A 21656-nucleotide genomic window follows, 5' to 3' on the forward strand; every position below is an offset into this window, starting at 1 on the left:
ATTAAATATTTCAGTGAGTTGGAATGGATACCCACAGAGTACTGACAGTGGCACATAATGGCATCCTTCTTTGTGGATTTTCTGCACGCCATTTAATCTTGGTGAACCAACCACACCCCTACTTTTCTGGATTACATCTTCAGGCAGCAGGCTCTTTTTCAAAAGTGAGACAATTTTACAATTTATCCCATCAGTGGAGTTGGCCTGCTTTTGAAAAAGATTGAGAAGAGCATTGAGTGTATATTAATTACCTTAACTGACAATGGAAACTGATATACCATTCTACAGTAGGATGTTATGTAGCTTAAATCTAGTAATTTGAGTCTCACCCACTAAGCTCACAGACACGATTTCAGCTTGTGCTGTTTCCAAAACTTAGCTCACGTGTACTTAGAAGCAAGAGAAAGAAAATATAAGTTATGTTCCTAAAACAGAAAGGCCAGCTGTAGGAAGCATAATGCAAAGTCTCCGCTGCACTGTTTACCGGCAATTACTGTTTTTATTTATTTTTTATTTATTGCACCATAAAACATTTTTACACTTCCCATACGTTATTACCGAGCAAGGTGGCGCAGTGGTTAGACACTGGACTCGTATTTGGGAGGACGATGGTTTGATCCCGCATCCGGCCATCCTGATTTAGGTTTTCCGTGATTTCCCTAAATCACTCCAGCCAAATGCTGGGATGGTTCCTTTGAAAGGGCTCGGCCGACTTCCTTCCCCATCCTTCCCTAATCCATTGAGACCGATGACCTCGCTGTCTGGTCTCCTTCCCCAAACAACCCCCAACCCCCCATACATTATTAACAGCTATGTAAATCAGTCCAGAAGGTTTCCTTGTTTTTAGGTACTTTCTTGTGACCTGCTAATTTTAGCAATTTCTTGGCAGTTTATACAGGTCCATTTTAATTCAGTCACAAAAGAAACTGCACATTTCCTTATTAAGTCAAATACATAGGGTCCTACCATCAAAATGAAATTGAAGTCAAGTATCTGTATTGGAAAGGTCGTTGCTGGTATGCTTATTTAATTCAGAAACATTCAGACATACAGTAGCAACAACAAGAAAAGGTAGTTACAATTTTGGCACTCTCATTAAGTGCCGGAGTTCTGAAGACAATACAAGGGGGAGAAAAAAAAAATGTTTGACATAACCTTGCGTGCTTGGAACTAACTATGGAAAATCCAGGATAGATAATACTGGAACTAACTGTGCTAAAATAAAGTTCATGATTCCTTGTCTTGGGCTCTGGCACAACTTTATCACCTTCACAGTGCTCTCCATTATAGAAGGATAGTTCATTAATCAAACAGACAAATAAACATAAAGCAAGAATGGTTTGTTAAATTAATACAGTTTTTTTTTTTTTTGGCTCACATTGTGAAAAGTTTTCTTATCCTCTCAGGAAAGAATTCTTTGCCATGACCTCAAAGTTTGTTTTGTACTTTCTTCTTTTTCTCTTTCTTTCCATTGAGTTGGTGCCATGCAAAGCTTCGTTTTTTTCAACCAAACAATAGAAATCTGAAGGGTCAGAGGCAGGGCAGACCATGGGCACTCCATAAGCTGAATAAAATGACCTTACTAGTCAATCGTTATATTTTGAATTTCTTTCATACAAGCAATTCATGGTGTTTCTGCTACATGCTTTGATGCTTGGGCTTTCCACTGGATGCATCTAAATCGTTCCTTTGATGCTTAGACATTTAGAGGTGAAAGCAACAGGTTATTCAGAGCCATCGGCACATTGGCGTACTAGGACCATGCTAAGGCTGTAGTGTGAGGTGTCAGTCGCCAACACAATGTACTGGTCCAAAGAGAATGTAGCTAAACAAGGGGCTGAGAGTAGCTTGGATTTCAACATTTGAAAAGCGTATTTGCAAACCAGAATCCAGCAAAAAAATACATCATTGTATAACAAGGTGTGCAACGATAGTACCTTGTCTTCCTAGGAAGGCCTGAAGCTCCTTCATGGACTAGGAGTGAGGCATAGACATAACAATGGAGATGTGGTCTGGAAGACGGCAAACGCCACAACATTAGACCTCGAACCCCAAAAAAACAATAGAATATTGAAAAACTTTTTTTTTTGCGAGGTTACACCGTAAGGCTGCAGACTGTAAGACAGAAAACAAAGTGCGCAAATTTTTCAAGTGATCATCTGTGGAGGAGCCCGTAACAACAATATCATCAAGATAATTAATGCAACCGGGGCAGGCACAGTCATTTGCTCTAAAAATTGTTGGAAAATAGCGAGGATGCTAGCCACACTAAAAGGAAGGTGCAAATACTGATAGAGACCAAAAGGAGTATCCAAAACCAGAACTCGCTGACCCTCTTCGTTCATAGGAAGCTGCAGATACACTTTAGGTAGATCAATTTTAGAACAGTACTGGCCACCCAATATTTTCACCAATAGTTCCTCCCAGTGTCGGAGAGGATATATATCCATGATTGAATGTGCATTGACAGTAGTACTGAAGTTGCTACAGAGGTGAAGTTTCCCCAACAGCTTCCGAATTACAACTAGTGGAGATAAACATTCACTAGCCAAAACAGTTTGCTTCACCACTCGAAATTGAAGTCTGTCCAATTCTGCTTTCACTTGATCTTTCAGGGAAACAGGAGTAAGACACACAAAACAAAATCAAGGCTGAACTGTGGATTTCAAAAAAATATGAGTAGAAAAATTCAGAACACACCCTATATGTTCTGAACACAAGTCTGTAAACACCTCACACAATGTTTCCAATTGAGAATATGGTACCTGATCGGACACCAGATGAATTACATCAATGATAGAAAATCCAAATGCTTGAAATGTGTCCATCACAGACAAGTTCTCAACACTGGCATCAACAACCACCAAAAATGTAATGGAATGAACCACTAACTTGTAAGAGGCAGATGCTGTAAATTGTCCCAACAGCACTATCTTCTGTTTGTTATAACTGACCAGCTTCTGTGAGACTGCTGTAAGTGGTGGCGGGCCGAAACTCACACAGACTTGAGAATTCAATAATGTCACTGCAGCACCTGTGTCGACCTAAACGTAACTCGATTAACAACTTGGAGATGTCAGAAGCATTGAAGTCACACAGTTTACTTCCATGTCCATATCCTGAGCGACCTTCAGCAAATGGCACATGGAGGCTATGTGGCATTTCTCCTGGCAAGCATTACAAGTAGCTCATTGCTTAGGGCATGTTGAATGTTTATGCTGGGCAAAACAGGAAGAAAAAAATTGAAGCAGAGAATTCTGATCATATGACAGTTGCAGCTGCTTGGACCGGCCTTATTCTGCTCGCTGCTGCTGCCACTTCCTTGTGCAAGCTATCTGTCGTCCCAGTGGGCACATCTTGTGACACTACTGCATCACCTCACACTTCAATTTTGTCACCCGCTGCCTGAGAAACTTCAAAAGATTATGCTATTTACAACTCGTGCTCATAAAATAAGGATAATGGCAGAATGTGGTGCCACACAACATGGTACTACGCAAAACTGGCACTAATAGCATAGGCACATAGGGAACACACACGACACAGATCTGCAAGCCCACAGTATTGGTGATAAGTTGAGAAAACCGTCTCGAAACACATGTGCTACAAAATGCCACTGTTTCCTGCACATGTACCCCGACATCAGTATGGAATATGATCACCATGCACATGTACACAGGCCACACAACAGGTTGGCATACTCTGGATCAGGTGGTTGAGCAGCTGCTGTGGCATAGCCTCCCATTCTTGCACCAGTGCCTGTCAGAGCTCCTGAAGTGTCCTAGGGGTATGAAGACGTGCAGCAATACATCGACCGAGAGCATCCCAGACGTGCTCGATGGGGTTTAGGTCTGGAAAACAGGCAGGCCACTCCATTCACCTGATATCTTCTGTTTCAAGGTACTCCCCAGAATGGTAGCTCGGTGGGGCCGTGCGTTATCATCCATCAGGAGGAAGGTGGGACCCACTGCACCCCTGAAAAGGCAGACATACTGGTGCAAAATGACGTCCCGATACACCTGACCTGTTACAGTTCCTCTGTCAAAGACATGTAGGGGTGTACATGCACCAATCATAATCTCACCCCACACCATCAAACCATGACCTCCATACAGATCCCTTTCAAGGACATTAAGGGGTTGGTATCTGATTCCTGGTTCACACCAGATGAAAACCTGGCGAGAATCACTGTTCAGACTATACCTGGACTCGTCCGTGAACATAACCTGGGACCACTGTTCCAATGACCATGTACTGTATTCTTGACACTAGTCTTTACGGTCTCTCCTGTGACAAGGGGTCAGTGGAATGCATCTTGCAGGTCTCTGGGTAAATAAACCATGTCTGTTCAGTCGTCTGTAGACTGTGTGTCTCGAGACAACTGGGGAGACAACTGTTCCAGTGGCTGCAGTAAGGTCCCGAGCAAGGCTACCTGCAGTACTTCGTGGCCAACTGTGGGCACTGATGATGAGATATCGGTCTTCTTGTGGTGTTGTACATTGTGGATGTCCCATACTGTAGTGCCAGGACATGTTTCCTGTCTGCTGGAATCATTGCCATAATCTTGAGACCCAACTTTGTGGCACACAGAGGGCCCGTGCTACGACCTGGTGTGTTTGACCAGCCTCCAGTAGCCCTAATATCTCTACCCCTCATAACGTCATCAATATGTGTTCTTTGAGTCATTTTCAACACACAGTCACCATTAGCACGTCTGAAAACGTTTGCACACTTACTCGCTGCACCGTACTCTGACATGCACCAATACACCTCTGTGTATGTGGACTGCTGTCAGCACCATCACACAATGACCACAAGTCAAATGCACCGCATGGTCATACCCCGAGGTGATTTAAACCCGCAAACTGCCCACCAGAGCATTGTTTCATCATGTATCAGCATTATCCTTAATTTATGAACACGAGTGTAGATAAATCATTAATGTTAAGTCTTACAGTTTCTACTAATCAGGGATAGTTCACTGGCAATGCTGGAGAAATTTGTTGGAGAAACTGAGTTTGAAGGTATAAATACAATTGTTTAAGAGATCTTTTGTTCATTCACTCATAGCTGTGCATTAAAACTGTGCAGGGTGAGGACTTGTGTGGCAATTACGTAGATGTGTATTGATTGGTTTCCAAGAGAAACTACTTCTTCCCCTTGCATTGCATTGGCTGTTTTTAACTACTCTGCTCATAATGATATTGTATAAATTATTATGTTCCCACATGCCTAAATGCAAATCAACTTGCTGTGAATCCACCTGCTGCTAGTGTATTATAATCAGATAACTTCTACAATGGGAAGAGGATACACATTTAATTAACCCCAACCTACATCTAATAAAATTGATAAGATTTTCAGGTGATGCATGGATGAGAATAATTGTCTTAAATTTAATTCCTCGTGGCAATTTCAAAATAATCCTTCCCCAATACAAGCTCAGTGCTTTCATTTGTAGTTTCACAAACCATTTGCACATGGATTCATTCACAAAAATTGTCATACATAGTATAACATGTCACTATCTAAGTAATATATCCCCTAGGTGTATGCAATTTAGGGGTTACATCATGGTTATGTTGCAGTTAAGCAAGTTATGTTAATAAGTTATTTTTTAATAGGTTAAAACCTGTCTGTTTAAGCTTGGACATCATCTTATTAAAAATAACTAGAAATTTTGCTGTTTGGGTAATTAACTTTTAGCTGAACTACTCATATGGCTGTTTCATTGAGCAACAATCAGTACAAAAGAACCAGAATGTGAATTGTGGCCAAAATTGCAGAGCTGGCACAGTTCTGTGCTTCAAGTCAATTATATTTAGCTCTTCTGTGACTTTTGAATTAGTGCTTAAGTTAATGGCAGTCAATTACATCCCTTGACATGCAGAGAACACTCACTGTATTCGTAATCTTGATGTTTCAGCTGATTATTTCAGCTCATTAATTACAAATTCACTGTTATCTGTGCTTGAATAATGATTTCCTGTCATCATATTGGATAAGTAGATAGACAGATCTCAACAATGGTTTGTCAACATTTCATCCAGTAGCAGCATCTCTCTTGTGCATCTGTATCACGTATCTGGTGACATGTGACATCTTTTAATTTCTAGAAATTCACTTGGTGATTCTGAAAAAACTTGATGACCGTTCAAAACGACAGGGTTTTTCAATACAATTAAATATTTCTAGAATGATGTTTGGAAGGTAGGAGATGAGATAGTGGCGGAAGTAAAGCTATGAGGATAGCTCATGACGAGCTCATTTGGTAGAGAACTTTGATCACAAAAGGCAAAGATTCCAAGTCAAGTACCCATCTAGCATGCAATTTTAATCTGCCAGGAAGTTTCAGTTATATGTTTATAATTTACTAACAATTTTGACACTTACCGTATTTACTCGAATCTAAGCCGCACTCGAATCTAAGCCGCACCTGAAAAATGTGACTCGAAATAAAGGGGGGGAAAAAAAAAAATCCCGAATCTAAGCTGCACCTAAAATTTGAGACTCGAAATTCAAGGGGAGAGAAAAGTTTTAGGCCGCACCTCCAAATCGAATCAAAAGTTGGTCCATTGTAATATGAGACACAATTTAGGTTGAATGAATGACGATACAGCTGTAGTAGTTTGGTTCGAGTCGTAAGCTTAGCAGTTAAGTTTTACCAGGTAGCCATTGCTATGCGTCAGGCGCTCCGTCCGTATTTATACGGGTACCCTTCCTTTTTCACGTGCTTCGTCTGGTTTGAATCTATTGCTTATTTCGCTTTGATCTGATAAGTGCCGTTTTCTTTGTTATAGGTGTTTACGTCACTCTAAGCTGATAATGCATTACTGTACTGTGTCATGCATTGTTTGTCGCATTCTGATAGTGCGTGTTTACGGTCTGTCACCGCTCGCGGCATGGCTTGCTTTTGTGCGCGCTACTGCCGCTAACAGTAAAAAAAAAAAAGAGAGAGAGGAATCGTCTCATTAGCGAAACAATGGCATGAGACTGCCATTTGTTGTTACTTGCACTGCTGCTTTCTTTGATAATGATCAACAAGAACCAAATAATAGACTGCGTATGATAGAACATGTTCTGAACGAGAGTTAGGCGAAACTTTTTCTCCGTTTGAAAATCTTTGCGGCCGCTTCTTTAGTACATCAGATTCTGCGCAGAAATTTGAGTCATCTTATATTTGAAAATCTAGTCAGCTGCTGTGCTTCACTTCTGACTGTATCACTTAATACGAATATAAACATGACACGATACGTATATTCTTCCGCGTTTGCTGTTGTCTCACTCTAGTTTCGTAGTTTAAATAGGCAGGCAGGATTTAAATGAGATAGCAGCAAACATGAAAGAAAACATGGCAAAATGTTTATATTCGTATTATTCTTATGGTGAAGAGAATACTGCATGTGATTCACAATTCATACAAGTTCCTATTAGCAACCCTCTCTTGTTACAGGTAGGAAAAATTTCAGAACGTGGAGTTGGCCATATTGACAAACATCCCAAACAGTCTTGCCAGTCGGATTTTCGTAGTACATTGAAATTCTGCTACATTCGAAGGTGAACAATATGGAGTTGTATTTACTTCGTTGGATAATGTGTGAAAATGCAGTTGTCGAAACTCGGGGCGGAGAAAAAAAAGCTCGTCTTCCACCCTTTTTTTTTTTTTTTTTTTTTTTTAATTTATTTACTGACGCAGAGGTTTTGGCGCCAGTATTTATCTTTGTGCCTACAAACCATGCCTGTGTAGCGCTACATATATTCGACGGCAGTTCGTTGTGGCGGCACCTACCAACATTTTTCAGAACTTCCGCTTGCTTTGCACTCGATTCTAAACCGCAGGCGGTTTTTTGGATTACAAAAACCGGAAAAAAAGTGAGGCTTAGATTCGAGTAAATACGGTATTTTTATAGTTAAACTAGCCTTCTCCCTGTAGGTTCTCACATACTTCTTCAACACACATCTCCTCCTCCATTCTCTCTACCTGTTCACCTCTTCCTTCCCCCTCTCTTTGGCCATCTCCTCATCCCCCCTCACCTTTCTCACTGTCTTCCCTCTCCTCACTCTTCTCTCTGTCCGTCCTGTCCTACACCCACTGTCTGTTCCCTCCTCATCCCTTTCTCTGTCTGTTCCTTCCTCATCCGTCTCTCTGTCCATCCCCTCCTCTCCCCTCTCCCATTCAATCGCCTCAGCCCCCCAGTCCATTTGGTCCTTCTCCTTTCTCTGTCCATTTCATTCATCCCCCCGCCCACTCTTGCTGTCAGTCTCCTCCACCATATATCCCTCTATCCATCCATCCCCTCCTCCCTCTTCTTTTTGTCCATATCCTACAATCCCTCTTTCCAACGATTCCCCTCCCCCTCTGTCCATATCCTCCTCTCTCTCTCTCTTCCCCATTTTCTTTTTCCGCATGCTCACTACCTGTCTACACTTTCCATCGGCATCTCCTCCTCCTGTTCATCTCCTCCTCCCCTCTCTGTCTGTCTCCTCCTCCCCTCCTCTCTCTGTCTATCTCCTTCTCACCCTCTCTCTGCCCACATGCTACTCCCTTTATCTCTGCACTTCTCCCTTTCTCTCTGTCTGCCCCTTCTTCACCCCCACTCTGCCCATCTTCCTCACCCCCCTCTCTCTGACCATAACATCCTCCTAACCGAGTGAGGTGGTGCAGTGGCTAGCACACTGGACTCGCATTCGAGAGGACGATGGTTCAATCCCGCGTCCGGCCATCCTGATTTAGGTTTTCCATGATTTCCCTAAATCGCTCCAGGATGGTTCCTTTGAAAGGTCACGGCCTTCCCCGGCCTTCCCTAACCCAGTGATACCAACAACCTGGTCCCTTCCCTCAAACAACCCAACCCCAACATCCTCCTACTCTCTCTCTCTCTCTCTCTCTCTCTCTGTTTGTCCTCCTCCTCACTATCTCTGTTTAACCCCTCCTCTCCCTTTCTATGTCCATAACTTCCTCCCCCCTCTCTGTCTGTCAATTTCTTCCTTCCCTTTTCTCTGCCCATCTCATTCTGCCCCCACCTCTCCCTCAACCAGACCCTCCCGCATATGTAGCCTCTGCAAGGCATGCCAATACTACCCACATAACATGCCTGCCATCAGGGCAGCCTAAATGCATCTGCGTTGGAAAACACTTTTTTGCCCAGATCTCTCCTCCTATGGGAGGCAGAAAGTTCCTGCCACCATAGGGCTGACTCTCATATGGTCAGCTAGCAAGCAGTATGTTACCCAAGTGTGGTTGAGATCTGTCCAATGGTTTAGGAGGAGAGATGCTGAACATATATACATCCTATTTTTTTATTTATATTTATACATTCAGTTGTATTAACATTAATATTGTGAATGCTGAAATTACTGTCTTTAAATGAAGTATGAACAATGATTTTAATATACTTTAGAAACATGTTCAAAAATATATATATTTACATCTGTAGTAGTATCATTACATTATGATGATCACACTACTAAGTAGACACCGTTGTAGACAAGTATCTCAACAATACTATGCATTAGCTGATTTCTTCTGAATTCTATCAAAGTGGATCTATGGATGCCCTGCAGATTGATGGTGTCATGTCATGGCATCAAAATTACCAACCCAAGGCCTGTTGAGTTTGTGTAGGATATTGTTAAAAGACGTATGTGCTCTTTGGAACATAGTTGGTGGAGTCACATCAGACAGTGGGTAGCCCTTAATTCATTGTGGATCAGTATAACTACACTTTTATATTTGTTGGTGAGTTCAATCCGTGATAAGTTAACTCCCCACCCCCAATCGAGGTGAATATTTGGCCCTCGCCTCCCCACCTATTCACTATAATTTGTGAGGGTGGGCACAGCTTATGATAGACTGGACTCATATTGTTGCCACATGCTGCCGGAATCCTCTATCTGATTCACTGTCTATTATTTTGTGTTTAGTGGACTCAAAGAATTTGTGTATCGTGATAATTCTCAAAGACTTCAATGTGATGCATGAAGATTGTGTGGTAGTAAGTACTGTGGCAGTATGTGTTTATTTGTAGCAGCAGTTTACTCAGTAAACAACTACTTATGTCTTTCACACCCTTCCTTTTGGTAAACAATTTTGTGACAATTTTTATCCCTATCATAAAATGATAAGAACTTGTAAAAATTAAAATAGGTACTGAAACAGATGTGATATATTTCCTTCATGCAAATGAAAAGAATCTCTTTGGTAGACAGATTGCTATTTGCCGTAAAGATTACACATTAAGCTGTGGATAGGCACAATTAAAAGACACAGGTAAGCTTTTGGCCACAGCCTTCATTAAAAAAAGAGAAACACACACCATTCATTCACAAAAGCAAGCACACTTCATGCACACATGACTGCCAACTCTGGCCAGAATGATTCTGGCCAGAGTTGGTGGCCTTGTGTGCGTGAGGTGTGTGACCATGTGTGCGTGCGGTGTGCTTGCTTGTCTGAATGATTGGTGTGTGTGTGTGTGTGTGTGTGTGTGTGTGTGTGTGCGTGTGTTGAAGGCTGTGGCCAAAAGCTTATGAGAACTGTTTTTCTGTTGAATGCTGTGGCCAAAAGCTTATGAGAACTGTCTTTTAATTGTGCATGTCTGCAACTTAATGTGTAATCTTTACAGTAAGTAGCAATCTGTCCTTTTCTACATTGTTGATATTCTTACCTGGAGTTTCCATAACTGATGGAGAAATTAATAACTTCAGACTGCAGGCTGATATCACTGGGTGTTTTCGTCCATTTAGAGCTTAAACATAACCAAATTGTATGTATAGAGGCAAGCATATTATTGCCATTTGTACCACCCAATGTAGAATATGAACATCCTTCACATTGCATCAAAAACTTACATTCTCAATGCTTCATTCAGCGAATTTCGCACCTGCATTTTTAAATCACACATTCTTGCTTCCCGACGCTCTTTGCCCACCTTCTGTACCTTATTTTTCTATTATTCCTTATTAGTTTATTACTTTAAACTACTATACATTTTCCTGTAGTAAACTTTTCTCTCAGAAACTGAGTTCATACTCTTGTCATGTCTGTTTTCCAACCTTAGTTATCTTCAAAGAACATATAATTATCTCTTGCCTTTAACAACAGTCTCTTATCTTGTATTTTATAACCATTGATGAATTGGAATATCTTACATGAAGGGTGTCAGTTTTAATTTGTCTCCACTCTTTATGTTATGCTTGTTAACAAGTAACTGGGTAGACCCTTTACATTTTATTTATTAATTTAAGTTTCATTCTTTCATACACTCATGTTTTCCTTACATATGCAATGTTCTCACTGCAAGTATGGTAACTGTTTGTAACAATTTGGATTAGATACTAAAATTATTTGGATTAGATTATTTGGATTAGATACTAAAATTATTTTTATCACTCATAGCTGTGTATTTGTTTAAACTGTTAAGTACTAATCATCAACAAAAATAGTCTTATATCAAAACTGGCAGTATGTTTGTACATTATCTGTTGTGCAGTACATTGTGTTTATTCATGTTTATTAAATACCGTTGTATGTAAGCTATTTGTCTTCGCTAAATAGATATTATGAGGACCATATAGTCTTCCAACTTACATTCATGTGATAACTCCTTAGCCTGTTTTGTCGCAGTGTTCTGGGATGTAAGTATTTGTGTTGCATGTCCACATAAATGGTCTGTAAGGCACTGTGTTTATATGTGAAATTTGTGGCAGTCATAAAAATTATGGGATTACGGGAAGAATTTTAATAACACAGGAGAAACTGTTAACAGTTGTAGAGTAATATGTTTCTTAACCAAAACACACACACACACACACACACACACACACACACACACACACACACACACACACGCATACGCATACGCATTCACACAAGCACAACTTACACACACATGGCTGCTGTCTCTGGCCACTGAGACTGGACTGCATATAGCAACTGTGCCTGATGGAAGACACAATCTTTGGGCAGTCAGAGTAACAAGGATGCTGAGATGGGGAGGAGAAGGGATAGCAGCATAGGGGTGGGGGAAGATATAGTGGGAGCATGCAGGGGCATGATGGTGACAACATAGGTCTGCTAGGTGCAGTCAGATGGTTGGAGGAGAGGGAGCAGAGAGAAGTAGAGGAGGGCAAAAACACTGGTCGGTGTGTTGGCGGAACAGGAGACTGTGTGGACCTGGAGTGGGAGCAGGGAAAGGGGATAGGTGGGTGAAGGACAGGAACTAGTGAAGATCATAGCCAGAGAGCTATAGAAACATAGGTTATATTGCAGGGAGCACCTGTGTGATACAGAACTGCTGGTGTCGGTAGGAAGGATCCAAATGGCTCAGTCTATGAAGAAGTCATTGAAGTGAACCAAATTATGTTGGGCAGCATGTTCAGCAGCTGGGTGGTCCAGCTGTCTCATGGCCACTGTTTATCGGTGGCTCTTGGTGCAGACACACAGCTCATTGATTATGATGCCCAAGTAAAAAAACAGTGCAGTGGTTGCAGCTTAGTTTGTACATCACATGACTGTTTTCACAGGTAGCCCTGCCTTTGACAGAACAGGTGATGCATCTGACCAGACTGGAGTACATGGTGGTGGGAGGATGTATGGGACAAGGTCACATCTAGGTCTGTTGCAAGGTTACAATCCATGAGGCAGGGATTTGGGAGTAGGAATGGACGAGGATACTGCATATTGGCAATATATCACTTTTGGAGGGCTGGGAAGAATATTGAGTATGGTGTTTCACATTTCAGGGCACAATGAGAGGTAGTTGAGGCCCTATCAGATAATGTGAATCAGTTGTGCCAATCCTGGGTGGCACTAATTGGCAAGGGGAGTGCTCTTTCATGGTCAGACAGTGGGAATTTGGGAGGTGGTCGGTGCCTGGAGAGACAAGGCATGAGAAATTTGTTTCTGTATATGGTTGGGAGGCTAATTTTGGTCTGTGAAGATGTCAGTGAGATCCTTGGTATATTTGGAGAGAGACTGATTGTCACTACAGATTCAGTGGCCACAGGTGGCTAGGCTATATGGAAGAGACTTTGTGGTATGGAATTGGGGGCAGCTGCCAAAGTGGAGGTATTGCTGGTGGTTGTAGGTTTGGTATGGATGGATGCACTGATGTAACAATCTTTGAGGTGGAGATCAACATCGGGAAGGTGCTTGTCGAGTAGAGGAGGACCAGGTGATGTGAATGGGCGCGAAGATGGTGAAGTTCTGAAGGAATGAGAGTAGGTTAGCTTCAGTCCAGACCACGAAGATGCCATCAGTAAATGTGAACCAGGTGATTCCGGGTGGTTAGGAAGGATTCCTCTTGATTGTTCATGAATATGTTGGCATAGGATGTGCCATGTGAGTGCCTGTTGGTGTACCACATATTTGTTAGTAGATGATGCCTTCAAAGGTGAAGTAATTGTAAGCGAGGTTATAGTTGGTCATGGTGATCAGGAAGGCTTCAGGTTTGAAGTCAGTCAGGCATTCAAAGAGATAGTATTCAATAACAGCAAAGCCATGGGCATTTGGGATGTTAGTGTAGGGGCGGGTGGTTTGAACAGTGATGAGTATTGAACAGTGATGAGTAGAGCACTGTGTGGTAGAGGAGCAGGAAGTCTGTGGAGGAGATCATTGTTGTCTTTTATATAGGAGGCTGAAGGTGTTAGTCCATGGTGGTATAGCAACCAGGCACAATGTGGTGTCCTGGGTGGTTGGGTTTATGAGCTTCGGAAAGCATGTAGAAGGTAGAATTGTGGGGAGTGGAGGGAGCGAGCAGTGTGATGGACTCAGAGGAGAGGTTCTGGGATGGGCCTAAGGATTTGAGGAGGGACTGGCAATTGTGATGGATTTCTGCATAGGGGTCACTGTGGCAGGGTTTGTAGGTGAACATATCTCCCCAGGTAATCCTTGTGGTTCACAACCACAGTGGTGAAGCCTTTGTCGGTACTTAGGATTACAAGGTTGGGACCAGGTTTTAAGTATTTTGCATATTTTTATGAGTTTTTCACATGTATTTTTATGTAATTTACATATTATTACTTGTTTATTACACTCCACCATCGATTCTAACTCCTTCCATCTGCACCAATACAGAAAAGTTTCCTTGTCTCTAATCAGAACCCAGTCACAGCTACTTCTCCTGTATTGTTGCTCAGCTCATGAAATCCCACCAAATGGCCTTAGCATCAAATTACACATCTTTGGCTGCAAACTCTCATTCCACAATGACCTCTACCTGTTCAAGTTCTGCTAGTCCAGAGCCCCAACCAACCTAGTCCTGCAGAACCAAGTAAATCAGCAAACCTCCTTGCAATATATTCTTTACACCCATAAAATTTTCCTGATCTGCAATCTCAAATTCCTATATCACATCTCTCAAATTGAAACTTTTGCCAACCAGGAACCAGAGCAGCATGCACAATGCCACCTCAAAAACTTTCCAACCTGTTCACCTTGGACAACCACTATCTGCCACCTCCATAAGATCCTCCAACCCTCCCTTGCATCCCCTCACAGCTGACGAAACCTGCGTCACAGATCTGTTATGTTTACCGATCCCTCAGAAACTCTCTCCGATCACCATACAGAATCCAGAACCTAATCAGGCAGAGAACAGAATCATGATCTTTCCACCAAAAGATTTTAGTCCCACATAAGTATTGGTCCTTTCAAAGCACCTTACTTTTTGTCCCATTATGAAATTCAGTCATGCTGGACTTGTTAAAGACCTTCTTTTCTTCCCCCTACAGTTGAAACACTTTACTGCCACCAACCTTACCAATCAGACTCAACCTAAAGCCAATGTTGAACCCTGCCAGATTCAGTTCACTCCTCCATCCAACTGTGATCCACTCCCACTGCCCAAAAATCACCCCCGTTATCAATTCAGAATTTCTTATGCTCAAGCTTTGCCTCGCCTTCATTTCCCAAATCCCTCAACTTGGAAACTAATTGTATGCCCACAGAAAGAACTGCAGTTCACCACAAAAAACTGATCCTGATCTTATAATCATATTTGACATCAAAGGCTGCACCATTGTGGTTTTGAACTGCAGGGATTGCCTGGTGGAGGGACCCCACCAGCTTCCTGATCATCCACCTACAAATGCTCCCGAAATGACCACATTGCAGAAATCCAACAGCATATCCAATGCCCTCCAAAATCCTTAGTATCATCCTAGAACCTCTCTGCTGAGTCTATATCGGTCCACACACCTACCACTCCCCACACACAGGAAGCCCCCCATGGTGGCCAGTTACTGTGCCCCCACTGGGAGAATCTGTGCTCTTGTGGAACAACATCTTCAGCCTATTACCTGTCACCTACCCTCTTATATAAAAGACACCAACCATTCTTCCACTGACTCTTTGCAGTTCTTTTTCTTTCACCACAATGTGCCCTGCTCATCACCATTAATACCATCTCCCCCTGCACTAACATACAAACATATCTGTGGTACTGTAATGGGCACCCGCATGGCACCATCCTATGCCAAGACATTCTAGAAAAATCCTTCCTAACCACCCAGAATCCCAAACCCCTCACCTGGTTCAAGTTCATTGAAGACATCTTCATGATCTGGACTGAGGATGAGGACACCCTATCCACATTCCTTCAGAACCTCAATATCTTCTCCCCCATTCTCTTCACCTGGTCCTCCTCAATCCCACAAATCACCTTTTTCAATGTTGACATCCACATCAAAGGTAGCTACATCAGTCCTACATCAGTCCTTCCAGCCATCAGCAATACCACCACTTCAAGACTGCCATCCATTCCACACCAAGAAGTCCCTTCCATACAGCCTAGCCATCTGTGGCTCTTACATCTATAGTGACAATCTGTCCCTCTCCAAATATACAGAGGGTCTCACTAAGACCATCACAGACTGAAATTACCCTCCCAACTTTGTACAGAAACAGATCTCCGATGTCTTGCCTCTCCAATCACTAACCATCTCCTACACTCCCACTGTTCAGCCACAAAGGATCACTCTCCTCATTAAACAGCACCACCTGGGACTGAACACCTGTATCACATTCTCTGCCCAGGGATTTGACTAACTCTTGTCATGCCCTGAAATGAGGAAAATCCTACCCACTTTCCATCCCACCCTTCCTGCAGGGGTATTCCCCTGTTCACCAAACATATGCAGTATCCTTGTCCACCTTACTTCACACCTGCTCCCAACCCTTTCTTCATAGCTCATATCCCTACAATAGACTTAGATGCAAGACCTTGTCCCATACATCCTCCCACCATAATGTACTCCAGTCTTGTCAGAAGCATCACCTGTCTCATCAAGCAGTCATGTGTTGTTATTCAGAAAAGTCACAAATGAAGCTGCTACTACTGTGCTGTTTTCTACTTGGGTATGACTACCAGCAAGCTGTCTGCCCACATGAATGGCCACCGTCAATCTTTGGCCAAGAGACAGTAGACTACCCAGCTGCTTAACATGCTGCCCAACACAACATGCTTCACTTCAATGACTGCTTCACAACCTGTGCCATTTGGATCCTTCCTACCAACACCAAGTGTTCGAAATTGTTGAGGTGGGAACTCTCCCTGCAAAATTCTATGTTTCCATAACCCCCTGTTCTCCTCCCATGTGTCCTGTTCCCTGCTCTCACTTGGGCACTACACAGCATTCTGTTCCACCGATAAACCCACTAGTCTTTTTTCCCTACTCTCCTTTTCCTACCTACCACCCCTCCCTCCTGCCCAAGCCTAATGACTGCACATAGCTCACGACCCAGCCCTATGCTGTCACCACTACATCCTTGCATGCTGCCACAAGTTCCCTCCCATCCTTATCCTGCTATTGCTCCCCATGCCTGCTCCAGCTTCCTCCTTACCCCCACTACCAACAGGTTGCTTCTCCCATCAGACTCAGCTGCTGTAGCAGTGTGGTCTCAGTGGCCAGAAACAGTGATCATGAGTGTGTTAGTTGTGATTACGAAAGCATTGGTATGTTGATAGAGACACAAACACACACACACACACAATTCAAGCTTTCGCAACCCATGGTTGCTTCATCAGGAAAGAGGGAGGGAGAGGGAAAGACGAAAGGATGTGGGTTTTAAGGGAGAGGGTAAGGAGTCATTCCAACCCCGGGAGTGGAAATACTTACCTTAGGGGGGAAACGGACAGGTATACACTCACGCACACACACACATATCCATCCGCACATATACAGACACAAGCAGACGTATGTAAAAGCAAAGAGTTTGGGCAGAGATGTCAGTCGAGGCGGAAGTGAAGAGGCAAAGATGTTGTTGCATGACAGGTGAGGTATGAGTGGCGGCAACTTGAAATTAGCGGAGGTTGAGGCCTGGTGGGTAACAGGCAGAGAGGACATATTGAAGGGCAAGTTCCCATCTCCAGAGTTCTGATAGGTTGGTGTTAGTGGGAAATATCCAGATAACCCGGACGGTGTAACACTGTGCCAAGATGTGCCGGCCATGCACCAAGGCATGTTTAGCCACAGGGTGATCCTCATTACCAACAAATACTGTCTGCCTGTGTCCATTCATGCGGGTGGGAGGGTGCATGGGACAGGTTTTACACCGGGGGCGGTTACAAGGGTAGGAGCCAGGGAATAGGGAAGGTGGTTTGGGGATTTCATAGGGATGAACCAAGAGGTTACGAAGGTTAGGTGGACGGCGGAAAGACACTCTTGGTGGAGTGGGGAGGATTTCATGAAGGTTAGATCTCATTTCAGGGCAGGATTTGAGGAAGTCGTATCCCTGCTGGAGAGCCACATTCAGAGTCTGATCCAGTCCTGGAAATAGACACAATAAAAAACACACAAACACACACACAAATTTCAAGCTTTCGCAACCCGCAGATGCTTCATCAGGAAAGAGGGAGGAGAGGAAAAGACGAAAGGATGTGGGTTTTAAGGGAGAGGGTAATGAGTCATTCCAATCCCAGGAACGGAAAGACTTACCTTAGGGGGAAAAAGGGACAGGCACACACACACACACACACACACACACACACACACACACACACACACACACACAGACACAAGCAGACATATATGTCTTCACTAACTACACATTTAAATAGCAAATTGTCATTTTATTCATTTTTCTTTAGCTCTGTGTGAATTCTGTTATGTTGAAGAAGAATGGACTTACCTGTTAAATCTTACAGTGCAGACTTATTCAAATTGTCAGAGTTCAGTATTTTTAAGTACCTTCAAGGTGCCAGCAAGTATGATTTGATTAAGTATAATTTTATTAAATAATGTGCTCTTACAAAATATTTACCTCGTTTCACCTGTTAACTATATGTTCATTTATTAAAAGCTCAAGTCAGTCTCATCATCATCATCTGGAGTTGAGTCTGTAAGCATAATTACTGGTTTGTGGCAATGAGAGTTTCATGTAGTTCATACTGTATAACTAATCATGTGTTGTTGTTCATATTTCACATTTTGTTGACTGTAACATGTCTGATACACAATGCTGGGTGGCAGATATTGCATGTTGAATGTTATTGGTGGCTGTTGTGTACCATTTGATGCTGTACTGACCAAGCTATTAGTTCAATGGATTTGGTAGTTATGTGTAGTGATTTATTGCTGTGACACAATACTAAAAGAGTGATAAGCAGTAACCTCACATTTATGTGTAGGTCACTTTCTAACTTGCACCACTAATCAGCTGGCAGTGACCATAAATCAGATGTATTCCGACCTAATGAAATATATTTAAGTCTGAAGAAGGAAAAAAAGGTCTATGCAAAGTTCGGTTCTACTATTTATGAAAATACAGAGAAAAAAATATTGCATTATTATCACTGTTGAGAGATAGCGGAATATATTTACATTTGAACAACATCTTCTGTGACAGAAATCACTGCATGCATAGTTATTATTGGTTCTCCAATCTTTTTTTAAAAAATTTGCACTTATGGAAAAGCAATGATGTAATAACATTTCAAACATTCACAAATTTGTTAAAATTCCTAGAAAGTGTCTTTTCTGCCCTGTATTGTCACATTTGTATACCTGCAAAGTCATGCTCAGGACATAAAGTCTTTTTTTTCCCCAGTGCTTTTCACTGCCCCATACTGAATTCATAATGGCTGATGATTAACAGGCCACAAGAAAACAATATCAAAGGAACTCAATTTGAAATGAAGTGAGACATACTGAAGATGGTTTATAGGCACTGAAACATACCATGTTAAAAGAAGGAAAGGATAAATGAAATTTAGAGGCAGCATGTAGATTTTTAAAGAATTTGAATAAATGCATTACAGTATGTGCAACGTTTTTAACACAACAAATTAAGTAGAATTGATATTCCACTGTCAGCAAAATTGAGCAACATAATTTACAGACCTGTACCTTGTGTATAAAGCTTGTTGTATGTGCATATAGTTTGTAATTAAAATTAAATATGAAATGTGAATCTTACTGAACAAGTTTCCTGAAAATCTGTATATTAATTTGATTTTCACCCAGTCGTGTATGTATACGAAGACTGAGCTATGTCGGGATGTGTCACATTTATGTCCAAGATTTAGTGCTCTAAAATACTAGCCACCTTACAGATTTTTTACTTTTAAAGTGAATTTAAAAGTTTTCCAAACCTATGCCTCTAAATTGACATTTCCAGATAATAATATGTTGATATGACATATTAAATCGTTGTGCTTACCAAAATAAACATGAAATCATAGAAGACAAAACATGAAAATTTGAAATAATCGTGGCATTTCACTATATCTTAGCCAATAATTTTACTCTCCCCTTTAGCCTGGGCTTCAGTTCAATTTCTTTGCTCCCATTTGCACGCATTATAACTTCCTATAGTTTTTCCTTTCTCACTTATTGTGATCAGAGAGGTGGAGAATCTAATCTTAAGACATTTCTCTGATTCTAAATGTTACTGTCTTTCTTCCTGCCCCCTCCCAGAAGGTACTCTGGTAAGGTCACTATTTTGGCTGTTATTTAATGTGCCACCTAGATGAGGAGCAGCAAAATGTCTTATGTTGTGTGATGCAATGGATATGTTTGTCTTGTAATCTTGCTTGTGTGATTGAAGTTCTGTAAACTTTATGTTATAGATTTTGTTGTACAAGGTCTGTTCAGAAAGTTCCATGTTCATAGTAAATAAACAATAATTTTTCCTCACACAGTTAATTCTTTTTAGTTCCTCAGTTTAAATCCTCATTAAACTGAAAGTGATTCAGACAGATTGAAGGCATGAAGAAAAATTTATGACATTGTTTGATGATTCCAGGAGTTGTATGTAAGAATACTTCCCAGAAATGGGAAAACGGGACTGAAGAAAGCTCTAGAGTTATAAGAGGAGTTAAGATCTTTAAAAAAATATGATCTCTAATTTTTTTAACAGACTTTGTAAAGTGATAATATGTAACTTTAAATGGGAATGCAAACACTTTTTTAACATTAGTTTATTGGCATTTTAGAGATATTATATAAATTGTGTTTGTGACTGCACTGCTTAAAGCAGTCATTTGGTTTTTAATGTGTGTATTTTTTCTGTCTATTTTGCTCCTCTTCCTGGTGGTTAAATTGGTGTTGGGAAGCACAGGCGCAACAACAGGTAAATGAAGTTCCTTTTATAGGCGATTTTTGCTGTATTTTGATATTGTAATACCTGCTTGCATGTATATACATTGCATTAGTATTTAGCTTTCATCATATTTTTAAATTGAAGCTTCAACTTATTACAAGCATTGCTTATATAGTGTGAATAATTGTGGCCACTGTCCTGTAGAAAGGGAAATAATTACATCAAGTTCATGTAATCTTATTTCAGTTTGGGGAGGCAGTCCAATTTCATATTTAAGAATATATAAGTGCGCATACTGAATTTAAATAGTTCTAATAATATTTATTTGTTATGTAATGTTTTACTTTTTTAATATTGTGACATCATTATATTAATTTGGAAAAAAGGACTACTCAATTTTTGTGATTTTTATCCTTCCAAAATAATTATATAATTCATTGCATTTAAAGAGAACTGTGATCAGTCAATAGATCACAACACATTATTTCTCAGAAAAGTTGAAAATAGTTAAGGAAATATTATATGTCCTTCTGTGCCTAGTTATTTAGTGGTACGTGACTGATGTGCTATGTAGTAATGAGAATCGAGATGTTTGATAATAAGAAGATAAATAAGGAAAAAGTAGAAGTCTGTATGCACACTAAATCTAGTAAGACATTTACGGCAACTAGAAAGTGTGGGAAGAACATATGCCAGTGTAAAAAGTAACAGCTATCTCAAAAATATTGTGATGATTACCTGATGTTGTTAGCTATTTTATAGGCGATCTCAGAATTTGGACATGCTTGTCCTTCTTATTGCAGAAGTTTATTTGCCTGGACTGCATAAAAGCACACAATGATTAATAGTTTCAGCAAAATTAAATCTCAATCTTCAGATCTTTTGTACAGAAAAAAGTTTTACAGGGCCAGTCAATTTCGTCGACTGTTCTCATTAAACTGGACACAACTTATGGAGATGATATTCCATAACACTGTCTCTCATTGTACAATAAGAGAATAGCTCTGTGAACAGTGCACAATAGTCACAAAATAATTGCTAAGTACCATAAGGATGACACGTTAAGTTCCAGACAGGTACACTTGAGACATTTACACAATTTATTTGTCCCTGTCTG

At 41.2% G+C, this 21656-nt stretch overlaps 1 protein-coding gene across 1 annotated transcript in view; it reads left to right on the top strand.

The window, feature by feature from the left end:
- Positions 1-21656, top strand: part of LOC124803706 (protein dopey-1 homolog) — a 370000-nt gene that overhangs the window by 306777 nt on the left and 41567 nt on the right. The window contains exon 30 of the mRNA XM_047264693.1: positions 20558-20569. Within this exon, the coding sequence (XP_047120649.1) occupies positions 20558-20569 (12 nt within the window). The remainder of the gene's footprint in view (positions 1-20557; positions 20570-21656) is intronic.

Source organism: Schistocerca piceifrons, chromosome 1 (genome assembly GCF_021461385.2).
Source record: "Schistocerca piceifrons isolate TAMUIC-IGC-003096 chromosome 1, iqSchPice1.1, whole genome shotgun sequence".
NCBI lineage: Eukaryota > Metazoa > Arthropoda > Insecta > Orthoptera > Acrididae > Schistocerca > Schistocerca piceifrons.